Source organism: Acipenser ruthenus, chromosome 1, assembly GCF_902713425.1.
Source record: "Acipenser ruthenus chromosome 1, fAciRut3.2 maternal haplotype, whole genome shotgun sequence".
Lineage (NCBI taxonomy): Eukaryota > Metazoa > Chordata > Actinopteri > Acipenseriformes > Acipenseridae > Acipenser > Acipenser ruthenus.
Window position 1 is genome coordinate 18,825,159 of NC_081189.1, and position 17,802 is coordinate 18,842,960.

A 17,802-nucleotide genomic window follows, 5' to 3' on the forward strand; every position below is an offset into this window, starting at 1 on the left:
CAGGTTTGTTTGTCCAGCGACACCGTGCTTTTGTCGGAAACAGCTGCTTGTCCGTGTAATGTTTTATGTTTAGCTTGAAACAGGCATTTTTGTTTTCAATGAAGTCGTTCCAAATATTTGATGCCAAGGCAAATATATTTGTAGTTGCTCTCAGATCAAAACGCAAGAATATCAAGGATTTATCGAACAATTCTTATAATAGTAATATTATAATACAGCAGACTATATATGCTCACTTAGACAGCCAGACGGCAGTTCTCCAAGGAATTGATAGGATTACACTAGATATTTGGATAACACATATCTAGAAGTCAAGAGCAATATTCTATTCTATTCAAATACATACTGCTGTAAACTCGGAGGTACAGATAACAAACAGGCTTGTATACGTTTTAAAAAAAACATAGCGTATTGTAGGTTAAACTAACAATAAAAGCATGTGTTGTAGCAAGCCGTCAAAATGACTACCTTTGGCTGTTCTAGGTAGAAGTGCTCATAACTTTATTTATTTATTTTTGCGATTCTGACCTATTTTTTTTTAAGCATGCTGTTTATTTGAATATAGTGCTTTAGCATTAAACTAAGAAAAACAACCTCTGACTGCGGCACAAGCACGCCGCCTTCAATTTCCAGTTCGTGCCCAGGTTCAACTAGATGTTATAGCCAGATGTATTGCTTTTTTACCCTTAATTTAGATCATTTTGCATATTTTTTATTTAGTAGGCATACAGGAACCTAGTTTCAAAATATTATTCTGGAACCATATTTTTGAATATGATTGCCGAGTGTTTCTGTAATTAAAGTAACGAGTGCTAATCTGGCGCCCTTGGAAATCGGGACATTTTTTAAATTTTGGAGAAAAATGTCGGGACTAATAATCGGAAGTGATTAAATGGGAGGGAGGGTAACATTGGTTCTATAGCATATAGAATATTTATTATATAACATATGGAAGTGGCGTCACATTAAATAAAAAATAGCTCTCCCGTTTAATTATTATTTTTGAACTACATGTTATAAACATATAGTGTAGGATTACCACCAAAGCGGCTAGAAAATTGGCTCGTGGTTTGAATCATACAGGTGCAGTGGTATCCCAAGCATTACTACTATGTACTGCAGTTCTAGCAACGCAATACGACTCAAATAAATGCGTTTCTGCAAAGATTACGGGTTAGATTTGCAAATCAAAATAAAGAAAAAACAAAAGCAACTGCCAGCACACGAGAGACAGACTGACATTTGACACCCGATCTGACTAGAATCAGTCGATTGAATGGGAGGTTATCAAGAAGAATCATCTGATTTAACTGGAGTCCATTGAAGGTGTTAAAGGTGATCGTCACATTTGACTACAGGGGTAATTAGCTGGCATTGGTCACAGGTGATTATTGTTAATGGGCAGCGCTATAAAAGTGTGGTCTGGAAGAACTAAGGTATCTCTTCGGTTCTTGTTATGGGTATAATGGAGTTGTTTGCTGGGTGCCGTGGCGCGTCCCGGTCCGTTCCATCGGCGATGCAGTTTTTCCTCCTTTTTTCCTGCTTTTTAGTTGCAGGTATTTTTGCTTCGCAGATCTCTGCGGAGCACGGCGAAACAGAGACGTATAGCGAGCTACGCAGCAAGGGAAAGGATCCTACTGAGCAAGTACAGGGCGAGGAGTACGACCCCATTGAGCAGGTACAGGGCGAGGAGCACGACCCCATTGAGCAGGTACAGGGCGAGGAGCACGACCCCATTGAGCAGGTACAGGGCGAGGAGTACAACCCCATTGAGCAGGTACAGGGCGAGGAGCACGACCCCATTGAGCAGGTGCAAGGGGAGGAGAACGACCCTATTGAGCAAGGCGAGGAGTATGACCCCATTGAGCAGGTACAGGGAGAGGAGTATGACCCCATTTAGCAGGTACAGGGCGAGGAGCATGACCCCATTGAGCAGGTGCAAGGGGAGGAGTACGACCCTATTGAGCAGGTGCAAGGCGAGGAGAATGACCCTATTGAGCAAGGCGAGGAGTACGACCCTATTGAGCAGGTACAGGGCGAGGAGTATGACCCTATTGAGCAGGTACAGGGCGAGGAGTATGACCCTATTGAGCAGGTACAGGGTGAGGAGTATGACCCTATTGAGCAGGTACAGGGCGAGGAGTATGACCCTATTGAGCAGGTACAGGGCGAGGAGTATGACCCTATTGAGCAGGTACAGGGCGAGGAGTATGACCCTATTGAGCAGGTACAGGGCGGGGAGCACGACCCCATTGCGCAGGGCGAGGAGCACGACCCCATTGCGCAGGGCGAGGAGCACGACCCCATTGCGCAGGGCGAGGAGCACGACCCCATTGCGCAGGTGCAGGGCGAGGAGCACGAAACCATTGCGCAGGGCGAGGAGCACGACCCCATTGCGCAGGGCGAGGAGCACGACCCCATTGTGCAGGTGCAGGGCGAGGAGCACGACCCCATTGAGCAGGTGCAGGGCGAGGAGCACGATACCATTCAGCAGGTTGAGACGGAGATACACAGTGAGGAAAATGTTCCGGTTCAACCTCCAATACAACCAAGGCCTTACCCTGTGAAGTTTATTCCGCCTTACGGCATCCCAGTGCCTGTCACTCCCTTTCCTTTCAAGCTGCTTAGCCCTCGGGTGATCCCTGTCAACGCGCCCGTGCCGCCTGAGCTCCAAAAGGTCATGAATCCCAAGCCAGTTCCTATGCCCCGGCCGCTACCCATTAGTCTTGCTGCAGCGGTCCGCGTGTTGTGCAGCGAAAACAAAATGTACGTGAGGGTAAGGACTGACCTGTACGGATTCAAGTGTAAAGCAGGCCAGTTGACTCTGGGGACCAGCTGCAGAAGCAATGGAGTCTCTGGTGGGTATCTTCTCTTTACATACGGCCTCAAAGAATGTGGAAGCCAGGCGTCTGTGAGTATCCCATGCTGTAGAGAGTTCTGACTTTACATATTTCTAGCTTCACTTGACTGTTACAAGCAATGGATGATGCATCAGGGTGTGTGGGGTGGCGCTTTTTTTAATATACGTCAATATAGTTTCGGGCACAATGTGTAACGTTACGATTCCTATGTATGTAGTGTGTGCTTTTATTTGTGTGTCATTTTAAACCTGCTTTCCGATGTTCTAACTCCAATTTAACTTCATATTCTCTTTCTACACAAGGTGGAAGCTGGACAGTTGGTATACAAGAACGTCCTTAAATATGTTCCATCTGTGCAAAACAGTACAATTCGGAGATCTATGCCATTCACTGTACCCCTTCAGTGTCGTTACTATAGGTAAGGAACCTCTTTCTAATTATACGGCATGGCAAAAGCGGACTTGTTTATTCTTTTAAATCACCCCGGTTTTAAAAGCGGTTTAACAAAGCTAATGTCCAAGAGTCATATTGCATTGAAAAACTCGTCCGCTTGATTCTTCCTGTTTGTAGGTATCACCATGTCTACAGGCACGGTATTCGTCCGCTTTGGAGGAATCCAACTCGGTTCAAGAGTCTCAAGACCCCATACGGCTTTGCCCTAAAAATAATTAATGGTAAGCGGAACTCTTCAACGGTTATATAACTATATAAAGCGTAGTGTAGTACCTACAGCATGTCTTGTTCTGTATATCATTAAGGGTTCCCTATTATCTATGATTTTAAATAGGGTGTATACAGATGAGGACAAGTACTGTTGAAGCGGGGGTGCTACACTGTACTGTGGTTCTCCTGGGAGTCCACATGTCAAAATAGTGTCCCGTTTTAATGCTAATCCCCCCCCCCCCCCCCCCCCCAACTGCATGCTTCAACTGTCTGTTCCCTCCCCCCCCCCCCCTTTGTGTGGTTTTTTTTTTTTTTTACTCCTTAGGTGACTGGGTTCCTGAGCGCATGATGAATACATTCTACCTTGGACAACCCATACACTTTCAAGCTACTACAAATCTTACTATTCCTGGGACAAAGCTTTTCATCCACAGCTGTTATGCAACCGCATCTCCAGCTTCAAATTCAACGCCCAGATACACAGTGATTGAGAATTATGGGTAAGACTATTGGTTATTCTATGAAAACCTGGATGCTGCTCTCCTGGCTTTCTGTGGAGGTTAGCTGTTCTAAAACCACTGCATGACTGATAATGCTTCACAGGGATGCTCCAACCCTGTGCTCACAGTTCACTTTGCATGAACTACAATTTTAGATGGAGGCAAATGTTCAACTTTATGGCAGTTGTAGTATATGGCTTTGGTGTCGCATGTTGCAAGGTAATGACTTGGGAGTGACTTTATTGACACTGGAGTTGCATTACCTCACCACACCACAGCAATGACATTGCATCTTAAATATGCCAGGGCTTACAAATTACTTTTTGCAATCCTGTTCTGTGCTTGAAACCCACATGCTCTTTTCATTGCACTTCCTCCCTTTCCAGGTGCATGGTGGACAGCAAGTATGAAACCTGTAGCTCCCATTTTGTGCCTCCCAGAACCAACAATACAATCAATTTAATTGTTGATGCTTTCCAGTTCAACACGCTGTCCCCTCTGGTAGGTTTCCCTTTGTACCTGCTCATCCCTATACTGGGCTTTGGCACCCAGATCTCTTCCAATGCAATTGGAGTTTCTTCTGCTACTCTGACACCAGTGCCGTGTTCACTCTTCGTAAAACGATATTGCCAGCATGTGTTGGAAGTGTGACTTTTGCATGAAGTGAATGGCAGCCCAAAGTGAATGGCTATGATCGTGCCGTGTTTAGGTGGTGTGGCCTGACGCTCATTCAATGTAGTTGAGATGTCTGACGCGCACTGCTTGCATGCATGAACACAAATGGTTAGCTGCAGAAGTTGACCAAGTTGCTCTCCAGTCATCTGGTGTATAGTCTGTCTAATATTGCTAAGGAAATAATTCTCCATTCTATTCCCAAGGTAAACCAGTACTACATGCACTGCACAATGGTGGTAACGAGCAACAGCATGGTAACGCAGAGTACCAAATCTTGCCACTATGATAAGAACGTGAACAGGTAGGTTCCATTTAAGGGTTAAAGGTATCGCTCCATTGCATGTCTTGGGTAGTGCAAGATGAAGGCAACCATTAATGATGTGTCAATTTTCTAGAACTAAAGATTTGGTTTCCATAGTTCTGGGAGGGTGGCATTCCAATGAGGCACCATGCTCTTTCTAGGAGCATGTAACTTGAGGCAGTTCCATGTGAATAACTACTAATGTCTCTGTTCAGGTGGGTGGAACTTGAAGGTAACCACAGTGTCTGTTCCTGCTGTGACTCTGTGTGCATAAATGAAGATGTGACTTTGCCCATCGGTATGTATACGACCCCCAGAAAGCAAGGGGAAGGGTGTAAAAATTGCAGATCCAGTAACTTCTGCTTGAGTGACTCTTGTAGCAGTGGTAAGACCTTGGCTTGTACGCTAAAATGTATTTATTTTTAAATGTATCCCCTCAGTTACTAAGAGCACCATAAGCAGCGATGCCCTGCTGGTCCTTGAAAAGCAGGGAGGTGACGACGGGGAGAGGAAGACTGGCGCGGCCATTCTTGAACTGGAGGAGGACTTTCTGTCTTCCGAAGGCGTGTCCAAAGAGGATCGGGAGGCACTGTCTCCAGAGGACGATGCCTTTGATGAGAATGACTATAACAGGCTTTTGGATGTTGAGGCAGAAGGCAATGACAATTCTGATGATCCTAACCAGCATTTGGAAGGTACCTATGATGCCTCCAAGGTGCCAGAGCACAGTGACACTGAGAACTATGAGGGGGCTGGGGAGCCTGGTCACTTCGAAGAGGCGGATGAGTGGAGGGCTCTGTCTGCAGAGGAAGCCGGTATGCTTTTTTTAATTCTTGCACATTCTGTGGCTTTTAACTGGCGTACGGAGGGTCTACCATGAGGAGTATATGGGAAGAAGCAAAGTAATACCTCAATTGACTTTATTGAGGATCTGGCACGTTTTTTTTATTGTTTAGTTTTTGGAGATGAAGCACTCTGTAGTTGTGGTGTGTGTTTATTGTGGCACTTTTAAAATCCACATTGCCCTTGTTCTGCATGCAATTCTAATACTGATCATCCGTGTTTCTTTCTCCAGGTGGTAACTGAAGATGCAGTTCTGTCTAGTTATTGGATTATCATGACTGCTAAATAAAGGTGTTGACATTTTTGTATACCTTTTTTGTACTTTCAGTTATTTTGTCCCTCATCTGAATTGGTTTTAAATGTACCCAGTAAACAAATGGGCTGGGTTAAATAAGTTGAGATCAGTTGGCTCCTCTGAACCACCTCCGATTTTAGATGGGCTGAATGGCCTCCCCTCTATCTTTTTAGAATGGTGGCTTTTGTTTGGTTTAAGGATGAGACTTGAAACAGAGCTCCTGTTGTAAGTGACTCTGCTATTGCGTAGTTCATCTCCAAGTCGCTGTGGAGAAGTGTCTGCTAAATGACTATAAACTGACTGAATGCTGGTATGTGCTGAGGAAACCACAAATCTAGGACCAACTTTTGCCTTCCGTTTCATTAGAAAGGAAGTGTGACAGCCTCCATACCCACCTTGGTCTGGTGGGATTACACCGCCTGAGAGCAGGGGAAAAAGCTCCCCATGCACTAACATCTGCTGTACTTGAACCACCACATCGTGCCAAAGAACCACAACCTAAAACTTTGGACACTGAACAAAAGTTGAATATCTATTTGATGTGCCTCAAAGCTCAGGGATGGAAATAAAACTACTAGCTTGATTAGCCACATTGTGTACAGGTAACAAGATCAGGTATTTTATTACACTCCCAGTAAAACCAGGAATGGATCCAACTGCTCTGCAACATGAGTCTTTCTGCCATCCAAAGCATTGGGCAATGTCATGATACAGAACAAACAATCCATATTAATGCAAGTATATGTAAGAATTACATTTGTCTTGTAATTCATATGATTTCCAATCTCTGCACATTTTAAAACCCTAAAAACACTTTCTGCGCACTAATTTGTTTTCCCCACTTTTTTTTTTCCTTATTTAGAATTCAGAAGGTCACTTCCCCTCCCAAAATATAGTATAATACATTATATGGAAAGGACCATACAATGGGTTCCATGTTTATTTTATAGGACAACTGGTATTTGGAGTTTAGTAAAAGGAGACATCTAAAGTGTAAGGTTAGAAACATAAACTTTACCACCTGATTTGTTTGACTTACCTGTTTTTTTTTTTAATTGGAGAATGAGCCAGCTACTCCTTATCCAAGCATGCAGTTGCTAGAAATCACTGGGTGGAGCTCTGTATTCTCCAAGAGTAATGCAGTGGTGTCAGTCAAGATGGATTGGGTTGATCTGCAGGGCTAACTTGTCTCAACATTTAAGTTACTTTGTGTACGATGTATCATACCCACACATCTCAAGAACACTATGACTTTCCTGCAACGGAATGTTCTACAGTTGAAACTAGATCAGGACAAACCACTACCGACAACACTGGCACAAATTACTAACTTCCTTAATTAAATTTTCACCAACAATGTCTTTTAGAACACATTACCATTGCCCAAAATGTGCATTTAGTACTTATACATTGGTTAAATTAATACAACATGTTGGCTTAATCCATGCCCATGAACCAAGTTTTACTATAATGTGTGGCCTAAACAACTGTCGGTGTACTTTCTTTAAATATGAATCCTACAGACGACATGTTTATCGAAAACATAGTACAACAGTTACGCATGAAAATGTAGTTCAAGAAGTCATCAGTCAGGAGGAATATGAGCATGTTAATGCAGAGGATGTTCATAGTCATCCTTTGAGTTTAGGTCAGTTGATGGAAAATTTCAGAGAAAATGTATGTAGCTTTATCCTGAAGTGCAGAGAAAAGAACATTCTTCCACGGTCTGTTCAGCAGGACATTCTTGATGATGTAAATTTCCTGTTCACATTTTTCAAAGAGAACTATGACTCCTTAATTGTGTATCATCTCCAACAGAGTGGTTTCAATATTTCAGAATGTCCTGAACTTGAACAGTTGGTTCAGACACCTAACTTTTTTTTGAGGGTGCAGAAGTAATTCGTTCTCAGCACATGTTACAATAATACTGTAAATCAAAACTTGATATGACAGATCCTAATATTAACTGTGTTAAATATGCTACAAGGGATGTGTTTATTGGATTGTTACATGCAGAAGAAATCCCATTATTTTTTCAAATAAAGTACATATTGAACATGGATACTCGGTGGCTTTTGTGTGGGAAAATGTTAGTACCAGTTGCCTATAAGAAACACTACCATGCTTATCGGGTAATATTTGATAATGACTGGACTGTGGTAAAACCAGGAGATGAAATAGATTTTCAGGCACTTGACATGTATTCAGTTGATGATAATCTTTGTGTAGCAACAAGATGCTGCACAAATTAGCAATCAGCATGATCATTTCATTGCAAGGCAATTTTAGCATGCATTCTAAAGAGACACTAATATATGAATTTCAATTTAATTCACTGTCACTCATTACTAACAATTGTAGCCTATAGTAAAGCACACTAGAAGCTTTGTAAATACTCCCTCTGAACTACGTCGTCAGAACATAATACTTGGATTGCATTAATTTCTTATGAACTGGAGTTGTTTTTAATATGTATATGTGGCTTTAAATTATATTATGGTGAAATGTATTCTGGTTTTAAATAGGTTGTTGCTTATTGCGTTTTACATAAAATCTAGATTATGGGTTCTCAAATGTTTAATGCTACGGCTTCTACAACAGACCTAGATCATTGTTTTTTGTAGAATATTAAGGTTCCTTTTTGTTTTCAACTGTGACTACTATGCTCTGTCCAGCAACTGGACTTGGCAATTAATTTGGTTAACACATATGTATTGGTAATACATATCCGCTGTACCTTTACAATGCTCAAAGTATTACCTAACATTCAATAAGAAATGTAAGTTAAGAAAAGCTGCTGCTTATACAACCTATTTTTAAAGGCAATTGAGTTTGACTACACACCCAGAAATTGTGCTCTTTATTTTAATTTCCAATGTTTGTCCCCATATTATAACTATGAATTGTAATGAAAAATAATTTTGTAATTGTTTACATACATGATTAATAAAAGGTGAAATTCCTGTTTTATTGGTCCTTGAGTGAATGATTTTTGCAGAGGTGTTAAAAAGATTGGCTGCCATTCATTTTACATATACTTTTATGCATCCAATTTCATTATTTTTAACTTTGTTCATTTTTAAACTACTTACCAGCTATGACTGTTTTTGAAACATGCTTTATGTTTACTACCAATTCAAATGCCTGTACTTAAAGAACATAGTGAAATGTGGAGCCTTGCCGCTGTACCTATAATGGTACAACTGCTTTGTCACTGTAGTGGTACCATAAAGTGACAAATCTGTATCATTTTTTATGGGGTACATTTTAATTAAAGTTCCCTTAAAGGTACAAATACAAGTGTTTGTACCCGTCATGGTAAATTAGCAAGCGCTACAATTTGGTCACGATGGGTACTTATAAGTACCAAGACATTAGTACCATTAATAGGTACATAACTGACATATGAGGTACAAAACGAAATGGTACAAATTTGCACCCTCCAAAAAAGTACATATATTGTACCTTGAAAGGTACCACTACAGAGACAAGCATTTCTACCTTTTTAAGTACAGATGTGTACCTTTCTTTCTAACAGTACTGTATATTTATATGAATGGCACTGAAAGGATCTGGTGCTTGCAGTGTGAAACAGGTAACCCTTGATGCTAGAACTCTGCAGCTGTGTAAGGAATAAGCGCTGCAGGGACGCAACTATTAATATTACCAAGGTTTAAAAAAAAAACAAAAAAAAAACGTATGTTACTGTACCAATCACAGACAAAACACAGCACTGTATTAAACGCACTAGGGGCCTCTCTTGACCATAAAAGTAAACAGTGTAACGCACTTCCTAGGTTATACTTTGCAATACCTGGTGCTGATGAACTACAGCTAGCACATTAAATAACGTGTGTATATATATATATATATATATATATATATATATATATATATATATATATATATAAATCATATAAAAGGCTTTATTTTCGAAATTAGCGCATATAATGCATGACGTAAAAAAAAATGAAAAACTAATAAAATAAACATTTAAAAAGAAGATATTGTGTAAACAGGTGTAAACTGCTATATGTACATACAAAATTGTGAAAACAAAGTCATTATTTACAAAAATAACACAAAAGGCTTTTTTTCACATTAAACTATAGTGCTCAACAGAAAAGAATGCATCAGAAAATATCGTATACTGGCCATGGGCTTTGGTTTTGCCCAGAGCTATAACTAAGCATTTAGCTACCGGGGCATGCAATTATATATATATATATATATATATATATATATATATATATATATATATATATATATATATATATATATATATATGCATGCACCTCTGGTTGAAGAAACCGGAGGTGGATGGAAAGACTCCATATCGTAGCTACCGGGGCATGCAATTTTATATATATATATATATATAAATATATATATATATATATATATATATATATATATATATATATATATATATATATATATATATATATATAATTATTATTGTTATTGTTATTTTTTATTTTTTTTTATTTTTTTTGGATGTTTGGAGTTAGGATGGTATTTACTCGCACATAGTTTTGAATGTTATTTCCGAATCTCTCCTTTAACATGTCTGAAGGGGACACTGTATTACTTGAAACGTGTTAACAGTGAGCAGTTACCTTGAGATTACAGACCAGGTTCAGACGCATTGATTGGACTAATGTATCCTCAGGCGACCTAAGACTCACCGTTTCAACGGTGTCAGTTGTGCTCAACAGAAAATAATGCATACAGAAAAAATTGTATACTGGCCATGGGCTTTGGTTTTGCCCAGAGCCGTAACTAAGCATTTAGCTACCGGGGCATGCTAATAATTTTTATTATTGTTATTTTTTTTTCTTTTTTTTTTTTTTTTTGGATGTTAGGAGTTAGGGTGGTGAGCAGTTACCTTGTGATTACACAACAGGTTCAGACGCATTGATTGGACTAATGTATCCGCAGGCGACCTAAGACTCACCGTTTCAACGGTGTCAGTAGTGCTCAACAGAAAAGAATGCATACACAACAATATTGTATATTGGCCATGGGCTTTGGTTTTGCCCAGAGCCGTAACTAAGCATTTAGCTACCGGGGCATGCAAAAAAAAAAAAAAATATATATATATATATATATATATATATATATATATATATATATATATATATATATATATATATATATAATTTTTATTATTGTTATTTTTTTTTCTTTTTTTTTTTTTTTTTTTGGATGTTAGGAGTTAGGGTGGTATTTACTCGCGCATAGTTTTGAATGTTATTTCCGAATCTCTCCTTTAACATGTCTGAAGGGGACACTGTATTACGTAAAACGTGAATAAAAGTCTTAAAACGTGTCAACAGCGAGCAGTTACCTTGGGATTACACACCAGGTTCAGACGCATTGATTGGACTAATGTATCCGCAGGCGACCTAAGACTCACCGTTTCAACGGTGTCAGTAGTGCTCAACAGAAAAGAATGCATACAGAAGAATATTGTATACTAGCCATGGGCTTTGGTTTTGCCCAGAGCCGTAACTAAGCATTTAGCTACCGGGGCATGCATATATATATATATATATATATATATATATATATATATATATATATATATATATATATATATATACAGAACCATATTGGTTCCTCTGAAGAACCTTGTATTGAGGTTTAATATAGAACCATCAGAGTTACTCTAATGAACATTACAATCAACATTCTATAGAGGGTTGTTTTAGTTAATATGGAAACACCAGTTTAGTGATATGTAGAAACTTGTGGTTCATCAGAGAAAAAAACAAATGTATACCTTTAAGAGGTCTTCACATCCTTTAGAATCCCCCATCCTCAGAAGTGTAAATGCTTTGATAAATCACTCAATTCAAGATGCCAACAATTTTTATTTATTAAACATTTATATAACAATTTAGTGTTTTTACAGGTTAAACCATTAGTGTAGTTTCAGTTTCAGGTTTAGTTATATATGAGTTTTACACAGTTTTATTCGACCTGTGTGTTTTTAATAATTAAACCATATTATTTACACAGTGAAAAAAAGTGTCTCAGAGCAAACTGGAAAATAAATCTATGCATCCCACAGATTTTCCTGGAACTTACACAAAATACATTTTCAAGAACATGTAATAGACTTTGAAAAACTTGAGATAAAATGCATATTGTAACTGATGAACGTGGGTTTCTTTTTTCTTATTCATTTTTTGGTGGCACAAATTAGAAGAGATAGAGTACAGTATTTAGATCAGAGCTTATTATGAGTTTATGATATCTATAAATTAAGACTGAAAGTGTATTAGTTTTTTTTAGATCAAAACTTCTATTAAAAACAATTTACATTTGTTAGAAACAATTAATTTTCTAATCAGCCATTTACATTTAAAAGAAATATTTTTTTGATATGTACAATTACATTTTTATATCAAACATTTTGTTTGTGTAATCAAATTAAATTGTTGATTCAATAAATTCATTTAATTTCAGATTAAATGTTAAAATGGCATTCCATCAGATCAATATCATTATTCCCCAAGTAAAAGTGCAGTTATTTGACTGTACATCTTTAACACTGGCAAAGGTACTTTGTCAGAGGTACTCAGGTTCATGAAGTACCTTTCCATGAAAGTCAGACCATTTTTTAGAGCTTTAGGATACTCAATGCCCAAGGAAAAATAAAGAGAAAAAATACATTCAACAGCAAGGGTGATATCCATTCCTGGACAATAATCACTGAGTATCTCAATTCCATCAACACAAACAGAGATGTCATCTGCTGCCAATGGGCTTGTTGTTCCCTTGAAAACGATAGTTGCCGTAGGTGATGGTGGTACATGTATAGATTTTAAAATAATAATAATTAATAACTTTATTCAACAATGAATATATTTGGCTAAACTAAATGATTTGTAAAATATTTGTTTTAAATTATGTGTAATTGTACTTCAGCAGCATCTCACCATACCTACAAGCAGTGGCGGCTCGTGTGGTGGGGCTGTGGCTACTTTAAAGGGATTGTTAATTGCCTACAAGTCTCCCTCATAATTCATTAAATATTTAACAGATATCTTTAAATATTTCAAAATATCCTTAAATCAGTTGAAGATATCTTAAAATATTTTAAGATATTTTGAAATAATTCGAGATATCGTAACATATTTTAAGATATCTCAAAATGTTTTACAGATATCTGGAATTAATTTTGAGATATCTCAAACTCATTTTGAGATATCTCTAAATGATAATTTGGCTTTGTACTTAACATTAAATACATCAATTCAGTTAAGCTACATTTAAAAAGTAGAGCTCAATTAACTTACTTGGTCAACAACAAACAACAGATTTTCCCTCTCTCAAAACAAAGCTGGCAACAGCAACAATGCAGCATTCATTCTCAGTCCTAAAAAAACAAATAGGGTATCAAATCATACACAAAGTACAAACCACACGGAAGAGTGTTGAGCAACTCTGGTCTGAGAGGTACAGGATCTGTGGCTTTGCATCACCAGTGTATTACCAGTATGTGCTAAATAGAGTAGAATTAGCAGTGAAAAGTTTAATAACAGTTTAATAAGCAGTTCTCCAGACATATGCAAAAATGTAAGTGACATACAAGACGGTTGGATTAACAGAAGTACTGTGTAGACACATCCATGTTTCCCCAGAATCTAATATTAACTTAAGCAGCAGTGTGGAGTAGTGGTTAGGGCTTTGGACTCTTGACCGGAGGGTGGTGGGTTCAATCCCAGGTGGAGGACACTGCTGCTGTACCCTTGAGCAAGGTACTTTACCTTGATTGCTCCAGTAAAAACCCAACTGTATAAATGGGTAATTGTATGTAAAAATAATGTGATATCTTGTAACAATTGTAAGTCGCCCTGGATAAGGGCGTCTCCTAAGAAATAATAATAATAATAATAATTAATAATTCCACCAGTGCTCTCAGTTACATTCATGAATTCATTATTTGCTAAACTGCACAGATAAAGAATAGTTTTAAAGATTTAAAGGTACCTAAAAAAACACACAAGACTGTAGCTCTCCAGGACCAGGACTGACCACCACTGATACAAATGTTATTATGGATTGGAGCAAAAAAATGTTAAGAACAGTATCAACAAAGTTTCTAAAAACCTATTTATGCAGGTTTTTCACATTGGTTTTTATGCCCGTGAGAGTTAAATACCAGCTATCTTCCCCATGAAATATTATGCTCTAAGTGTACGAAATGAAGTTGCATCATGTTCTGTTTAATAGTTATTTATAGATCCTATTCTGAGATAGGTCAAAACAATTTGATGTACAATAAATATTTCTTATACATTACCATTTTCCTGTGTCTTATCTGAAGCATCTTCAATGTAGGACATCACATTAGTTAGAAGAGGCCCACTAGAGAGTCTGAAAATAGGATCTACCATTCTGGATAGGCCACTCATTAGGTTCCGTTCCAAGTTTACTCCAAAACGTAGTTCTACTTTGTGCAACAGCTAAAATACAGATGGTAAAGTTATTATTATATTTATTTATTTATTTATTTATCAGATGCCTTTATCCAAGGTGACCCTACAGAGCTGTAAAACAGTTGAATAATTGAGTTGAATAATTACAAATAATGTAGTAGTTAAAAAAAATCAATAAATAAAACAAAATCAAACTAAATTGAATGCGAGCAGAAAGAAGTTGCATGGGAAAAACCAGGAGCACTGGAGTTTTGTCAAAGCTGGAGCAGGTGGATTGCTGATGCAGAAAGGTCACCTAGGAGGTCTAATTAAAGTGATTATACATGCTTATAACTAAAAATATTAATTTCTGATCAATCACCATAGTAGAATAAAAACTAGTACCTACCAGTTTAGGATGCTTTAGGAATGGAAACAGACCAAGGACTTCTTCAGTTGACTTCTTCTCCATCATTCTTTCCCGAGTGTGTACAATTCTATTCATGCTGTCACATATGGCTTCAATGTTCAGCCTCAATTTCGTTATTTCTTTTCTTATGGAGTCCAAGTGTTTTGCAATACTATGCTCGTCTTCTCCTGGGAACTCCTCACTTTGCATCTGCAATATTTACCATAACGTTGAGTAATTCAATCTTCTGATCAGACATTTACTGCATGTATTCTCTGTGCTTTTCTTTACTCTGAGAAAATGCTAAAGATCAAGTACTGTCCATGAAAGCCAATTAGCTAATAAACTACACAATCACATGTATGCACATATATAAAGTATAATTATATGTACATTAAAAATAAATAATTTGAAATGTACTGTTTCAATCTATTTCTGTCAATGCAGATCCAAGAGTTAGGCTTACAGATTCTCTTCTCTTTTTCATGAGCGGTTGCTGTTGCTCTGGTGCAATTAAAGCACGCTTCCTTCCTCGACCCACAGCACCAAACTTTTTTTCATGTCTTCTAAAGTCTCCACTGAACTAAGTGACTTTCTCTCTTTTTTGAATTTATTTCTCAGTATTTCAAGTACAGTAGCCTGAAACAATGAATGAAAGTTAAACCTATGTCCATTATATGCCTATAAAAAATACATATCAACTAGTAAAAATATATTTAACGCTACATAATTTTGACAAATTAATGTTTATTTGTGTGGAAGGGTGGTGGGTAATTCACTGACACAGGAGACAGAGAAATGAGGCTGAAAACACCGCACAGGTGCCCAGTTTTATTAGAAACTTATTTTGGGTTCAGCCGGCAGAGGGCGCTGTTGTCTGTGGCCTGCCGTACCAGCTATGGTAGCGACAGAGCCACAACTATACCGGAGCGGTACAGGGTACAGAGGTTAGAACAAAAATACTAATCAAAAGGCTAAAAGAAACAGAGAAAAAAAACACAGTAAACAAAACTACAAAATAAAAAGTGCTGCACTCGGCAGCTTCACTCCAACCGTCGCTACTCATACGGCCCGGGTCTCCGTCCTACCCTAGCGGCTCCCTCAGCCTGCTATCCACTTTATTGGGGCTGCCCAAGAGTTTTTCCCCCGCTACCGCTAAATCTTTCTTTCTTTCTTTTATTATTTATTTATTTGTCTCGCCGGGATTTTCGTCCCGGCTGATTTTCCTCCAGCGCTTCCGCACGCCGTTTACGTCTCCGTGGGCAGACATGAGGGAACAGCAGAATGAAACTTATAGGGTCAGCAATTCCCCCAAGACCCGCCTCCCAGCCACTCAGAGAGAAGGAAAGTCCGCACACCCCCTCTCCCCCCTCTCCGTGTCACCGCCATGACTGACAGGCAGATATTGACGAGCTGCTGCCCTCTCCCTGCAGCACTATGAACACGTCAGAAGAGTCAGCACATGTCTCCCCCTGTTACAATTTGGCTAATTCTTATATGAATATAACTACCAAATTTACACTCACATATCCAGTTTGGCTGTCATCCCTTAGAAATCTGTACTTACAGCACAAAGTACTTAGCACAGTAAGGTAAATTATGTGGTCTGGATAACTAAATATACAGATTAGAACATTATATATATATATATATATATATATATATATATATATATATATATATATATATATATATATATATATATATATATATATATGAATTGTAAGTGATAAAAGAAAAATATGTATTTGAAAAATGAAATACAGCTGCATTTTACAGTTGCCGACCATTGCCCTACTGCATAGCACGACTTCCACAAAATGAAAAACTATAATTAAATAAACATTTCAAAAGAAAATATTGTGTAACCAGCTGCGAACTGGTTATATGTAGGCCTACATACACAATTGTAAAATCGAAATAATTATTTATAAAAAACAACATAAAAAAGAAAATAACTCCGTTCCCACAGTGTAACGGGAATGCGCATTCAGGGAAACATGCTTCAAAGTAGCCCCCATATTAGCACAATCCACACAGATGTAACGCTTATCAACTTGTGTGCATTTACCACATACTGCTCTTTCACACTGGGCACAGCTATCAGAAGTTTTATTTGTATTGCATTTAGTTACCTGGCAAATGTTTCTGCCAAAGCTCCGTGGCTAGCATCATAAGAGATCTATCCTGCTGATATTTCCCCCGGTGCATTCATTGTACAAAACGAAGGAATTGATGGCTGCCACGTCCAGCACATTGTAAAATACAGCACCTGGACACTGGTGATTGCTTTCAGTGAGTACTAGTTTTGCGCAGAAGGTGGAAACGCTCTTCTTCTTTGTTTACTGTTGCAACCAGGCTGTATTTTTTTCTTCAACTGTTTCGCTAATTACAGTGAAATAATAGATATGTATATAGGTAACATTCATCTCTTTTCCTAAGCACGGTTACATCAGCCTAACACACTGTCACCCAGTCTCTGACCAGCGGGGGGCGAGTTTTATCTTTGCACAGGTAGGGGCAGGTCCGCTGCCAGCCAAAACCTGATCCCATATTTGACAGGTTTGTTTGTCCAGCGACACCGTGCTTTTGTCGGAAACAGCTGCTTGTCCATGTAATGTTTTATGTTTAGCTTGAAACAGGCATTTTTGTTTTCAATGAAGTCGTTCCAAATTTCTGATGCCAAGGCAAATATATTTGTAGTTGCTCTCAAATCAAAACGCAAAAATATCAAGGACTTATCGAACAATTCTTATAATAGTAATATTATAATACAGCAGACTATATATGCTCACTTAGACAGCCAGACGGCAGTTCTCCAAGGAA

General features: G+C 38.3%; 2 protein-coding genes and 2 long non-coding RNA genes across 5 annotated transcripts in view; all 4 read left to right on the forward strand.

The window, feature by feature from the left end:
• The window catches only part of LOC131736991 (probable serine/threonine-protein kinase kinX), an 80,171-nt gene that overhangs the window by 28,760 nt on the left and 33,609 nt on the right, over positions 1-17,802 (forward strand). The window lies entirely within an intron of this gene.
• LOC131721987 (uncharacterized) lies at positions 1,433-2,956 on the forward strand. 2 transcript variants are annotated; one of them, XM_059015547.1, is made up of 3 exons: positions 1,433-1,810; positions 1,937-2,341; positions 2,429-2,956. In XM_059015547.1, exons 1-3 carry the CDS (start codon positions 1,457-1,459, stop codon positions 2,939-2,941), a joined length of 1,272 nt encoding a protein of 423 aa, XP_058871530.1. In that variant the 5' UTR covers positions 1,433-1,456; the 3' UTR covers positions 2,942-2,956. The 2 variants fall into 2 exon arrangements, with proteins under 2 accessions (XP_058871530.1, XP_058871463.1); XM_059015480.1 differs by having other exon boundaries at positions 1,937-2,956.
• Positions 4,093-5,293, forward strand: LOC131723116 (uncharacterized). The gene is made up of 2 exons (XR_009320129.1): positions 4,093-4,525; positions 4,903-5,293. It is a non-coding gene; the product is annotated as an uncharacterized LOC131723116 (long non-coding RNA).
• Positions 5,438-6,153, forward strand: LOC131722953 (uncharacterized). The gene is made up of 2 exons (XR_009320072.1): positions 5,438-5,815; positions 6,076-6,153. It is a non-coding gene; the product is annotated as an uncharacterized LOC131722953 (long non-coding RNA).

Bases quoted from the DNA above. Each gene is read 5' to 3' on its own strand.
- LOC131721987 (XM_059015480.1), top strand. From the start codon at position 1,457: ATGGGTATAATGGAGTTGTTTGCTGGGTGCCGTGGCGCGTCCCGGTCC. The intron at 1,811-1,936 runs GTGCAAGGGGAG...CCCATTGAGCAG, and splicing joins AGCACGACCCCATTGAGCAG to GTGCAAGGGGAGGAGTACGA.